Source organism: Pelobates fuscus, chromosome 2, assembly GCF_036172605.1.
Source record: "Pelobates fuscus isolate aPelFus1 chromosome 2, aPelFus1.pri, whole genome shotgun sequence".
Classification (NCBI taxonomy): domain Eukaryota; kingdom Metazoa; phylum Chordata; class Amphibia; order Anura; family Pelobatidae; genus Pelobates; species Pelobates fuscus.
The window spans coordinates 211958077-211972408 of record NC_086318.1 but is presented as its reverse complement, the minus strand read 5'-3'; the positions used below and the strand labels follow the sequence as shown (position 1 = coordinate 211972408).

Below are 14332 nucleotides of genomic sequence, written 5' to 3'. Positions count from 1 at the left end.
AGATAGAAATTGTGCCAACAATTTAGGGAGATTTGTCAAGGCAAAAAACACTTGCTATTTTGGGTGCCAAGTGCCGAGAATGTTAAGAGACATTTTGTTGGTTTTCATGGGAAATTGCCCCACAATAGTATCAAGGTTATTGACAAAATAAGCATTTTAGAGATTTCAGAGTGAATTAATGTTTTGTATGGATTTCCTCCTGTCCTCCCATGGTGATATGTTAATAGTACTTTGCATGCCTAAATCTTCTCCCTTTTTAACTTTTTTTTCCTGACAAATCTATTTGTAACAACAAACAAAAAAACTCAGATACCACCATAGATCTGTTAGTGGGGAAAAACCACAGTTTGTGTTCTCATACTAAGGTCTCATAATGCTTAAAATACTCATTTTTACCTGCCATATGCATGTGTAGGGTTGGCTTGGAGAAGAGACGTAACATTGGATCTCATTTGGAAATATAAGAATCCTGGGAACACCCTGCCCCATTATTTATTTATTTGATGTTGTTTCGCTTGTGTAGCAGTGAACTGTACTCTGTGACTTTCTACTGCATTGAAAGGGTGTCACTCTACAGCAATGTTTTTTTTAAGGAACACCCCAAGCACTGTAAGCACTAAACAGTGCTTTAAAGGACCACTCTAGGCACCCAGACCACTTCAGCTTAATGAAGTGGTCTGGGTGCCAGGTCCAGCTAGCTTTTACCCTTTTTTTTTTATAAACATAGCAATTTCAGAGAAACTGCTATGTTTATACTGAGGGTTAAGCCAGCCTCCAGACTCTCATTGACAGCCGCTAGAGGCGCTTGCGTGCTTCTCACTGTGAAAATCACAGTGAGAGCACGCAAGCGTCCATAGGAAAGCATTATGAATGCTTTCCTATGCGATCGGCTGAATGCGAGCGCGGCTCCTGCCGCGCATGCGCATTCAGCCGATGATGTCGCGAGGAAGAAGAGGAGGAGGAGGAAAGCTCCCCGCCCGGCGCTGGAGAAAGAGGTAAGTTTAACCCCCTCCTCCCCCCAGAGCCCGGCGGGAGTGGGTCCGTGAGGGTGGGGGCACCCTCAGGGCACTCTAGTGCCAGGAAAACGAGTATGTTTTCCTGGCACTAGAGTGGTCCTTTAATGGTTATAGAGCTGCAGCATAATGCCTGCTCATTGGTTGAGAGAATCAGCTGAGTACTCTCAGCCAATAAGCTAAACCATGCAAACAGTTTGCCTATTTACTCGGCAGCTTTACAACATATTGACTGGCATACATTCTTTAGTTTAAAAAAAAAAAGCACTTAGGATTAAAGGAATATATTCAAACAAATATTAGAAGGGTACATTTCTTAGTATGTACCAGTGGGTAATAAATATCAAAGCACCACATAGAAACTGATGTGGCTTAGTGGGAAAGTAAACCAAGAGATTAAGAATAAGAAAAGGGCATTTAAATGGGACAAATTAGAGGCATCCTATATAAAATATAAGGAAGCCAATAATGCATGCAGTAAGGCTTTTTGAGTGGTTAAACTAGAAAATGAGAAAGTATTAGCCAAAGAGAGCAAAGCCAACTCCAAAACATTTTTTAAGTATAAAAATTTTAAACCAAAAAAAACTGAAAATGAAAGTGTAGGTACACTGAAAACATAGATAGATGAACACCAGAAAATAGCTGATATTTTAAATAACTATTTTTCCTCAGTATATATTAAGTAGAATCCTATAGCAAGAAATATGCAAATAACTGCTGCCAAAAAACTTGCAGAAAAAATATGATTGGATGGCTCAAGACAAGGTGCTGCAGCGAATGAAGAAAGTTAATGTAAACAATGCTCAGGGGCCTGAAGGTATTCACCTACGAGTACTTAAGGAGCGAAGTATGGAAATTTCAAAAGTAATTTCTTTCAGAAATTGTACTGGAGGATTGGAGGAAGGCAGATGTGGTTTGTATATTCAAAAGGGTTTAAATATTTACCTGGCAATTATAGCCCTATGAGCTTAACTTTAGTGGCTGAGAAAGTGTTTGAAGAGCTATAAAGGGATAATATTCAGAAATTCATTTGGAATAAAATTTTTATTAGCAATAATCAGTACGGTTTTATGAAACTAAGGCCATGTAAAAATAACCTAATTGCATTCTACAAAAAATGTTGCAGTGGATGTGATCTACTTGGATTTTGCCAAGGCGTGTGATACAGTTCCTTACAATAGGTTAGTCTTCAAACTGAAAGAAATTGGTCTAGATGAAAATTCTTGTTTTTGGGTAGAAGATTGGTTTAAAGATAAAGTACAGAGAGTTGTCATTAATGTTAAATTTTCCGCACAGTTCTGTTCTGGCACTGTTTCTATTTAACACATTTATAAATGATCTTAAAATAGGCATTGAAAGTCATGTTTCAGTGTTTGCAGGTGACACAAAACTCTGTAAAGTAATGCCATGTGAGCAGGATATTGCTTTATTGCAGAGGGATTTAGCTCGTTTGGAGGACTGGGCACTCAAATGGCAGATGAAAGTTAATGTAGAAAAATGAAAAGATATGTACTTCAGGGTAAAGAATGCAGAAGCAACTTACACCATAAATGGTAGTGAATTAGGGATAAGAACACACGAGGAGGATTTGGAAATTGTTATAGATAACAAACTAGGAAACATTGCGCAATGTCAACTGGCAGTTGCTAAGGCCAGTAAGATATTGTCATGTATTATTAAAGACATTAAAGCGGCACTCTCATGCTGAACCTACCTTTCCCCAATCGCTTGCTCTTCTCTTCCACTCTCAGGAACTGTCCTTCTTTTCTTCCTATGTTATCAAGTTTTCTTTAAAACATAAGACAAAGTAGGGACTACTTTTGTCTTATGTATTTTTCCTATGCTGTGGGTCAAATAAATTTTCCCACAATTTTCACCCTTACCTCCGTGATCCCACAATGCCTCCTTTTACTGTTCCAGAAACATCCTATCATTTAGACAGGATGCCGGCGAAACTACATAATTTTGCCCTAACAGAATGAGTATAGTTTGGATACCATTTAGTACTTTCTGTTCAGATCAGCATTTCATTTGCATCATGCAGCCGCTTAGTAAATAGTTCCCACGGTATCCCACGGTATTAAAGGAGCTATCTACCAAAAAGGCTGAAAAACCAAATATTGTCTTTCAGTCAAATTTACAAATACTAAGTAAAAATTAGTTAGTATTAATGAATAAGGGAGTTTTAAATCTCCCTTTTGCCCCATACTCGTTTTACCGGGAGTAGGGACATGTCTACTAAACAGTGAGCAGTCAGTGGCTGCTGTAAAGAAAAAAAAAAGACCCCCACTCCTATTGAAATTATTAATGGGGGTGAAGACATAATGTCCCCCCCGCCCGAGCCCCACCTGTGACACGCGAGTGGGGGGCTATTAAGCTATTAACGGAGGACCTAATGTTCCCCTTCACCCATGAGCATTGGATTGGCTGAGATCAATTAGTGCAAGAGTTTTCTCCATAAAATGAATTGGATACAAACCAATAATTCATTGAGCTGTATTGAGGTCTAGGAGAAGAAAAAAGTTTGTCAAAATACACATCAACTGCATTCTGAAACCACCAACTAAAACACACTAAACCCCAATACCTCACAAAGCATTTGTAAAAAAATATATATATTTAAAAAAAAGAAAAGACCCCCAGAGTACTGTGCAGCACTCGTCTAGGAAGCACCTCGTCTGAGTGACTGCCACTAGAGGTGTTACTAGGCAGCAATGTAAAGAACCACTACTTTAAGCTTTTATGATTCTGGTGACTATAGGGTCCCTTCAGATGTTTTGAGATTAAATAATTTCAGATGGTTGAATAATTCTAAAGTGTCCTGGATCCATCAGCAGACCTGATTTGGGACACTGGTTTGGTTTGTTGCCTCTCTTGTGATTGTGGTACTACTGCCTTAGTGCATTTGTACACCCACACCCATCAATGACATGCTTCCAATACCAGTTTCACTACAGTGTTAGTGAAAATCCTGTCTTGCCAGATAAAGTCATTGTTATGAGTAAAATTAATATTATATTTCCTATAATTTAAATTATATTGTTGTTTCAAACACAAGCCTTTCTGTATGAAGGTACTTGGTGCAGACAGCAAGAAACTGTGTAATTCTCTGTTTAGTGACCAATCATAAATGCAGAAGGATGTTTAAATGCAGCTTTTGCTTTACTGCCCTCTAGTGGCTTCATTATTGCACTTCTTTCTTTAGCCATTGATGCTTAAAATTACCTACCAGGGTTTATTCACTAAAGTCCGATACTCCAAGGGAATTCAAAGTTGTAGGCAAAAATCATTGAGCTAGAAAAAGTGTCTTGCAGACTTTTTCTGCTTGGCTAGCTTTTTCCTATCACTTTTTCATAATTCCCAATTTAATGAATAAGCCCTTGGAAAATATAAATATACAACTATTGTTTATATCCTGTTTAACTGCCAAATGTTTGTACTAATGAGCAGAGGTGTACTTAAGTTTTATGGCACCTGGGGTGGAAATGTATTTTTTCACTGCACTTAGTGTAGAATATTTTTTTGTCTCACTATTCACTCTGCAAATCGCCTCTTATTATGGATATTACACAAACATGCTCACATTCATATACACATTTAGGGTAGGGTAGTGAGGGTAGCTGAAATAAAAACAAAATAGTTTAAAGCGCTTAAGAATACCAAAATTATAAATAGTACAGAAATCCACACAATTACAGCGGAACTGACCAAAAGTGACAAACGCATGACACACAAAGTTAGTATACCAATAATCATTGCAATTAAATTGTGTAAAACATAGAATCTTTAAATGTTGTTCTGCAAATAATAAATAGATAGATATTGTGCAGACCATCTGGTTAAATGTATATGTACTCTGAAAAAAATTATAAATGCAACACTTTTGTTTTTGCCCCCATTTTTCATGAGCTGAACTCAAAGCTCTAAGACTTTTTCTATGTACACAAAAGGCCTATTTCTCTCAATATTGCTCACAAATCTGTCTAAATCTGTGGTAGTGAGCACTTCTCCTTTGCTGAGATAATCCATCCACCTCACAGGTGTAGCATATCAAGATGCTGATTAGACAGTATGATTATTGCACCAGTGTGCTTTAGGCTGGCAACAATAAAAGGCCACACTAAAATGTGCACATTTAAATAAAAATTTGTGAATGATATTTGAGAGAAATAGGGCTTTTGTGTACATAGAAAAAGTCTTAGATCTTTGAGTTCAGCTCATGAAAAATGAGGGCAAAAATGAAAGAGTTGTGTTTATAATTTTGTGCAGTGTATATATATATATATATATATATATATATATATATATATATATATATATATATATACACACACACGCAATATAAAATGCAGGGAGTGTCTGGAATAAAACTCACATTTAACAGAGCTTATTCACCACTGGCTCTGGGTTTGAAAAATGCAGCTTGAGAGGGATACTTCCCACAACAGTATAATTAGACAAGATAGATATTCTCAACTCTTTAGACAGGTTCTTCTAAATAAGTAGGAGCCAAGCAGAGAGGCCGGGACCCTAATTGGACAGTATCCAAAACTTTATTATAATAAAAAAAAGTTTAAAACTCTTTACTTAAATTGTGGTGGGTATTGCCAGCAAGGTATAAACAACAGAGCATGCAAAACAAGTGGATGCTAATGTTCAGCAGTCACTTCCAGGTTCTGCCACAATTCAATCACATGGGGCTTTCTGGTCCGCCTCTTAGTGAAGCATTTCATGACTAGCTTTGCCTGCCTTCCTGGGCTATATATGATCCTCTTCCTGCTATGCCTGCTCTGTTCACTCCAGCAGGAAGAAATCCCTCTGCCTGCTCTTGGCAGCATCATTATAAAGATGATTTTTGGCTGTAAGGGCCCAGCGCTAACTCAAGGGAATTATAACTCTGTAGCTGATCCCAAACAGAAAGTACAAGTGTAACCAGAAGACAGGCCCTTAGACTCGGTTACTGGGCTCCTGGAAATGACTAAACCTAGATACTGTTTCAAAAGGAAATGGATCATTTCTGTATATTTAAACTGAGACCAACCTTCAAAAGCTTTTGTTGAGGTATTCCAAATAGTACATAAAAAATAAACATAGTAAAACATAAAGGCACAATAAAATACATAAATGTCATATAAGGGAACATTGGGGAAACTTAGAGCCCAGAGCATTTTGACTGCATTTCACACATATGCAAATATATGCAAATTAGAGTCAATACACAGAACCAATCTTAACCATCAGATAGCACTGCATCAAAGTCCATTATCGGTGTAATTCAGGTTTCTTAAATTGTTATATGGTTACAATGTTATATTTCACCATGTGTTGGCATGTAGTTCACTAACTTAAAAAAATAATGAGTAAAATTATTCCTGTTACATTCCAGGCTGGTTATTAATCTCATTTGATGAGGCATTATAGATACTGAATCTGAATACTATGCATCAAGAATGCATATACACACAAATAGAAAGGCCTGCAACAAATATCAGCAACAAGGGATCAGCACTAAGCATGTGCACACATTACATCATTTATTCTAATTTCTATGAAAAGCATTTAGGCAAGTGCGGTAGTGTCCTGAAAGTTTGCTTATATCAGTGCAAGAGATCCAGGTATATTAGGCCACCAAATCTAGTTATTTGCAGTTTACTTCAATAGTCAGTTTCTTGTTGGATATATTAGATAAGCTATAAGAACTAAATTACACAGGTCTCTTTTATTTATTTTACAATTTGACATCTTCAAGAATACAAATTAAGAAACGTAAATTATATAACCTTACAGGCAAAAATCTAGGCTAAAAATACATATTTTAATGCACTTGAACAAGGACTTGACCACACATCTAAAGCCCAGCACTCACTTCCTTCTTCCTGCTGAGCTGTATGCAATGAAATCCAAAAAATAGCAATGTGTACACAGTGAGCATATTTAGAAGAAATACAATTTTGAAAACTGATACTTGTAAAAATTGATATAACATTATTAAATAATGAAGTCATGAATCTTTTACAAAACAAATTATATTCACATTGTGCAGAGGCGGCTCTAAACTTTATGAGGCCTTAGGCAAAATTCAAAAATGAGGCCCCACTAACACCAAAGTAAAAAAAAATAGAGTTGCATTACATGCACACTGTCACATATACACATTGATGCACTGTTTACCTGTGTATGTGCCTGAGAGTGTGTCTGACAGAGAGTATCATTGTGCGTGTGAATGTATGTCTCTGTGAGCATGTTTGCGTTTTTATCTAGGCCTAAAGAGATGGGTTTTAAGACACTTCTTAAAAGATGCAAGACTAGGGGAGAGTCTGATGGGGGTAGGCAGGCTATTCCAGAGGAAGGGAGCCGCCCACGAGAAGTCCTGCAAGCGTGAGTTGGGCGTACGGGTGCGAGCAACAGACAGGAGAAGGTCACGGGGCAGAGCGGAGAGACAGAGAATGGGCATACCTATGGATCTGTGAAGAGATACGAGGGGCTAGAATTGTTCAGTGCTTTATAGGTATGGGTTAGCACAATGAATTTAGTTCTATAGTATTCCGGAAGCCAAAGTAAGGACTGACAGAGGGGTGAGGTTTGAGAGGACCGACTAGAGAGGAAAATCGGTCTGGTGGCAGCATTCATTACAGACTGTAACGTGGCAATAATTGGGAAGACCAATTAGGAGAGGGTTACAATAATCCATGCGGGAAATTACTAGAGCATTGACAAGCTCCTTTGTAGCATCTTGTGTAGGAAAGGAGCAGATGCGGGCTATGTTTTTAAGATGGAATCTACAGGATTTGGCAACATACTGGATGTGAGGCTCAAAGGCGAGGCCAGAATCAAGTATGACGCAAAGACAGCGCGCTTGCAAGGATGGACTTATGTGGATACCACTAACTTGAAGGGAGAGCTAAAGAGAAGGGTCAATATTAGGAGGAGGAAAGACAAGGAGCTCAGTTTTAGAGAGATTTAGTTTCAGAAAGCGGGAGGACATCCAGTCAGAGATGAAAGAAAGGCTGACATGTTGCAGGACGGCAGGGGAGAGGTCCGGGGAGGAGAGATATATCTGGGTGTCATCAGCATGCAGGTGGTAGTGGAATCTAAAAGAGGTAATAAGTTTGCCAAGAGAGGCAGTGTAAAGAGAAAATAGAAGGGGACCAAGGACAGAGCCTTGGGGGACTCCAACCGAAACAGGACAAGGGGAGGAGGTATCATTAGAAAAAGAGACACTGAATGAGCATTGGGAGAGATAAGAAGAAAAACCATGAGATGATAGTGTCACAGAGACCGAGTGATTGAAGAGTTTGAAGAAGGCGAGCATGATCAATGGTGTCAAAGGCAGCAGAGAGGTTAAGAAGACTTAGTATAGAGTAGTGGCATTTGGATTTAGCTGCAATTAGATCGTTAGTAACATAGATAAGAGCAGTCTCAGGAGAGTGGAGAGGGTGGATGCCAGATTGAAGAGGGTCAAGGAGAGAGTTAGAATTGAGGAAGTGAGACACAAGTCTTTCTAGAAGCTTTGAGGAAAAGGGGAGCAGGGATATGGGACGATAGAGGGGGAGGATGGGTCAAGAGATTTTTTTTCAGGATAGGAAAAGGTCAGCAGGGACAATGCCAGAAGAGAGAGAGCAGTTGAAGACAAGGGGAGAGGGATCTGATAAGGTGAGATGAGACAGGATCGAGCGGCAAGTGGTGGGGCGAGAGGAAAGGAGAAGCGCAGCCCTCTCTTGTTCCATAGCCAGGGAGAAAGTCTGAAGGGTAGGAAAGGTATGATCTACGTGTGGTTGAGAAAGAGAACAGCAAGGTAGGGAGAATGCTTTCCTTAGCTGTTCAGTCTTGTCGGTAAAGTAGCATGCAAAGCTATCGGCTGTAAGGTTAGTTTGGGGGGGGTGGCCACAGCAGGGCGAAGATGAGAGTTAAAGGTGTCAAAGAGATGCCTGTAACTACGGGAGCATGAACTAATGAGAGAGGAAAAGTTTGACTGTTTGGCGAGGGCAAGGGCTGCACTGTATAAACACAATATGAATCTATAATGGAGAAAGTCTGACTGGGTGCGGGACTTCCTCCAGGAGTGTTCAGCACAACGGGAGCATCTTTGCAGGTAGCATGTTGATTTAGTACGCCATGGTTGGGGCTGCAGCTTTCAAGGCAGAGGTGAGGGTAATGTTATATGTGGAGATGGCCAGTGAGGGACAGGAGAGGGAAGTGATGGATAGCAGTTGTGAATCAATATCAGCTGACAGCTGCTGGAGGTCAATAGAATTAAGGTTCCACCTGAGTTGAGGGGGGTTAGGCTGTGGTTGTTGGGTGAGAGAGTATTCGAGAGCAAACGATAATAGGTGGTAATCAGAGAGAGGAAATGGAGTGTTGCAGATATTAGATACTGTACATGCATAAGAGAAAATGAAATTGACAGTATTGCCAGCTACATGGGTGGGAGAATTAGCTCACTGCGATAGCCTGAGGGAAGAAGAAATTGAAAGTAGTTTAGAGGCTGAGGTCAAAGGTGGGTTAATGAGAATATTGAAGTGTCCGAGAATTAGGGATGGAATATTAGAAGAGAGGAAATAGGGTAGCCAGACAGCAAAGTGGTCAAGGAAGAGGAGAGGGGAACGAGGAGGGCCATACATAACAGCAATGTTAGCAGAGAAGGGTTTGAAAAGGCGAATCAAATGAATTGTTAAATGATGGGAAAGAGGGGGAAGGGGGGGGGGGGGTAGAGGTTTGAAGGAGCAGTGCGGTGAGAGGAGAAAGAATACACCACCACCTTTACATTCAGATTGTCTTTGGTTGTGGGTAAGTTGAAGACCACCAAAGGACAAAGATGTAGGGGAGCAGTGTCAGAGGGGGGAAGCCATGTTTCTGTTAAGGCTAATAAATCTGGGGAACGAGAGATGAAGAGGTCATGGACAGCAGTAGATTTTGTAATATTGCAAACAAAGCATTCATTCCAGATGACAGTATTGAAGGAGGATTTAGAGAAAGAGTAACATGAGATGGGTATGAGGTTGGTGTGGTTCCTTAAGTTAGTAGGTGGTGGGTTTGCCGAGATGTGACCGGGGTTTGGAGAGACATCACCAGCAGCTAGGAGCAGAAGGATAGAAAGGAAGTGGAGGTGGGAGTAGGATTTGAAAGTTTAGTTGGAGGGTATGTATATAGAGGATTTGGGAGGAGTTGGAGGAGATAGGCTAGAAAGGTATATGAAGAGTGCATGGGGTGAATAAAGAGGGGAAGAGTAAAGTGGAAGTAATGAAGATGGTGTTGCCAGGGACAGGTGAGCAGAAGGATAGGGAACTTTTAGAAATGAGAGACGTTAGTATGAAAGTGAAAAATAGAAGGGAGAACATTATTTAGAGAACATATGTTTTGTTATATAGATATGAAGATTATACATTTGCACATATATAATCATAGACATATATATACACACATATACCTATGATTGTTTAACCCCTTCAGGACCGAGGACGGTTCAGGACCGTCATCGGCATTTTTGCATTGCCGACCGCTGACGGTCCTGAACCGTCCTAACGGTCTTAGTTACTTACCCGATCGCCGTCGTTCTCCCGGCGGCGATTGCCATTGGTCCCGGTGTGGGGAGACTGCCTGCAGCCCAGACAGTCTCCAGAGCGACAGAGCGATCACATGGTCACAATAGGTGTCCATGTGTCTGCCTGCAGGGGGACTGTCTGTGCTGATAGGCAGTCCCCCTGCTGCTGTAAAATCATAAAAAAAATAAAGTTAATGTTAATAAAAAAATAAATAATTATATATGTGTATATATAGACATATATTATATTCATATAATATGTCTATATATCATACATATAATGTCATACTAAGTGTATTTCTCTATTAATATGTACATATATTAATATAAAAATACACTTATAATTAAATTACACACGTATATAAATATAATATATAATAACTATATATATTGTATGTGAAGAAAATGGACTTTATTTCAAATTTTCTTCTGTATTCGTGTGTTTTCTCCATTTTCTGTATAAATATTGGGTTTTAGTTCGGCAGTTTGAAACTACCGAACACCGACCACCCTACTGGCTTGTTAAGTTCAAAAGTACCGTTGATTAAGTGTTCCCTGGGTGGCCGCTGTTCGTATAGCCGAACGCCACGTGGAAAAGAAAACGGCGGCCATCTTGTTCACACGGGGGGAGTCAGCGGGATTTGGTCGTCGAGTGTCTGGAACTAAAATCGGACACTCGACCTCACAAACCACCGCTGAAAACTACCGAACACCAGCTTCTCCCACTTACCGAACCGCCAGAAGAGCGGCATTCGGTAGTTATGTTCATGCAGACAATGGGGACAATTGCTGCTATGAGCCAGGAGGATCTATTCGGTATTTTGCTAGCTTTTCACCTTTTTCCCAATTGACCGACCGCAAACGCTGAATTCGTGGAACTGTTTTGGGCAGGAGCTTCGTGTGTGGTCAGTAAAACATGACTTCCACACTTTTCAAGAACCCCTGAACCTATCTGGGTGAAATTCGGATATGTTTCTCCCCCAGATCGGGGCTATCGGGGGATATGTATTTTTGCGGGGATACCTTGTGGGGAAAGGGGTGTTCTAACAAGGGGTTGCTGTATAGGGTCACAGGGTGAGTGGGGAACGGGGCAGCCCAAGTTGTAAAAAGGCAGTTGGTAGTCCCTCGGAAACACAAGGCAGAGCTTCTAAGGCTCAGCCATGATATCCCGCTAGCAGGGCATCTGGGTATCAAGAAGACTAAGGGCCGCCTAACCCAGATGTTCTTCTGGCCAGGGATATCCAAAGATTTGCAGTCCTACTGCAGGACATGTGACACATGTCAAATGATAGGGAAAAGGGGGGATCATCCTAAGGCCAAGCTACGATCCCTACCTATAATAGAAGAGCCATTCTACAGCGTGGCAGTATACCTGGTAGGGCCTCTCAGCAAACCCAGCTCCTCCGGTAAGTGCTACATCCTCACGGTGGTGGACTACGCCCCCAGGTACCCTGAGGCTGTGGCACTCGCCAACATTGAGGCAGAGACGGTAGCAGAGGCTTTAGTCAAGATCTTTTCCCGAGTAGGGTTTCCCCGGGAAATACTTTCAGACCAGGGAACCCAGTTTACGGCAACTGTAACTCAACAGTTGTGGCAGAGCTGCGGGGTCAAACCATTATTTAGCTCCCCCTACCACTCCCAGACTAACGGCATGCTTAAACAAATGCTCACAGCGTTCACAGAGTCCTACGGTCAATGGGAGAAATTTCTACCTCATCTCCTATTTGCTTACCGGGAAGTGCCTCAGGCGTCCACTGGGTTCTCCCTTTTCGAACTCCTATACGGGAGAAATGTCCGGGGACCCCTGGACCTCATACGGGAGCACTGGGAGGGCAACACAGGAGAGGGAGGAGTCCCAGTTCTGCCATACGTGCTGGAGTTCCAGGACCGCTTGCAGGCCCTAACCGAGTCAGTTCGGGAGAACCTGCAGGCGGCCCAGAAACGCCAGAAACAATGGTATGACCGAGGGGCAAGAGATAGGAACCTGGAAGTAGGGCAAAAAGTACTAGCCCTCAGACCTTCCAAAAAGGACAAGCTCCAGGCAGCTTGGCGGGGGCTATTTAAAGTGGTAGAAAGAATTAGCGACACCACCTATATTGTAGCCAGATGTTCAGATGAAAGGATCAGACGAGCTTTTCATGTGAACATGTTGAAACCATACCACGAGCGCTCTGAGGACATGGCTGCTATATTTGCCCCGTCCACGGATGATAGGGAGGGCCTCCCCTTACCCGACCTGCTAGCAGCTAACCAAGGGACCTTAGAACAGGTCGGGTTGGGGGAAAAACTAGACCCCACTCAGCAGGCAGACGCTAAACACCTGCTGCAGGAATACAGTGGGCTATTCTCAGTTCTACCCGGGTACACGTCCGCCGCAGTGCACCGGGTAGAACACCACAAAAGTGTAAAAAGATGCCTGGTCGCAAATGCACAACATCGCAAAAACAGTCCGGTCCTTAAGGGGTTAATCCATGGTTACGGATTTTCAGGTGAGGAGAGGTTTAGTGATTTGATTGGTGTAAAAATCACCAAAAAATTGGTGAAAACCAGCTGATCTGCACTATCTATAATATCTATATAACATACCTAACATACAATGTAATTTTTTTTTTTTTTTGCAGTAATATTAGCAGTAGGCTGTTTTTCATTTAAAACACACAAAGATATGAGCCTGTAAAATGAATGTAAACATACACATACATGATTTAATAACTGTTTTCAACATCATTAGAAAATGTTTGCTAGACACTGAACAAATGTAAACCTTACCTGAATGGCATATTCAGCACAAGCTTAGTGACCTTAGTATCCATGTAGATCACTTTCATCCACAATTTCACTAATGATATGGAAATGTCTTACAACAGTCCTAAGTGGACATTTCCTTACAGGCGCTTGTCTTAGCGAAGACAGATGGGATTGTTAGACTATGTCTAATCAGCAGGCCAAGTATAAACATAAACCATTTATTAATGTATTTTCCTGTGTTGTTTTTCCCCATCCATAATACATGCTCTCCTCAGAGACATCAAAGGAGACAGACTGTTTTATCCAGGCTTAACAAGAAAAAGTATTGCAATAGTTATTTCAGTGACTGACATTCATTAACAAATATTTAAGCTGATCTTTGCTCACGGATCGATGCAGCTAAAGCATTACTCTCCTAACATCTAATGTGGAAAGGACAAACAAAAAGGGCAATCCTATTTTGAGTGAGATCATTATTTCTAAACCTTTATGTAAAGAAGAGGCTTGCAGCAGGGTTTAGCTGGCTTTCATTATACATGCTAACATTTCTATGAGTATGATGTCCTTCTTATCTGGACAAAGTGACCTTTAGAACACAATGAGTGTTGAGAAACCTGCTTCTGGAATACAGAATACTATTGCATGTTGTATTTAATAAGTTACTCAGGAATTTAAAACGTGTACTTGTGGAGGGAAAGGACCTTCATCATTGTTTTTGGAAACAAAAAATAAGTGACATATTATACTAGACACATGGACGTCCGCAGGAACTTTTCCAGGGCGGGGAAGGGGGGCATAATTGTAATGGCATCCATGCTTGGTCCCTTTTTGCAAGTGTCATTAAAGGGAAGGGGCATAGTCATTATAACATAAAGCCAGGGTGAATAGCGTTTTCACAGCTATGGTGTCAGGAATACATGTTTGTATTCCTGACACTATAGTGTTCCTTTACTCAAATTAACCCCTTAAGGACACATGACATGTGTGACATGTCATGATTCCCTTTTATTCCAGAAGTTTGGTCCTTAAG

At 40.9% G+C, this 14332-nt stretch overlaps 1 protein-coding gene across 1 annotated transcript in view; it reads right to left on the bottom strand.

Moving 5' to 3' along the window:
• The window catches only part of ARHGAP18 (Rho GTPase activating protein 18), a 150665-nt gene extending 137018 nt beyond the window's left edge, over positions 1-13647 (bottom strand). The window contains exon 1 of the mRNA XM_063443143.1: positions 13324-13647. Coding sequence (XP_063299213.1) covers positions 13324-13382 — 59 coding nt within the window. The 5' untranslated portion in view covers positions 13383-13647. The remainder of the gene's footprint in view (positions 1-13323) is intronic.
• Between the last annotated feature and the right edge of the window lie 685 nt (positions 13648-14332).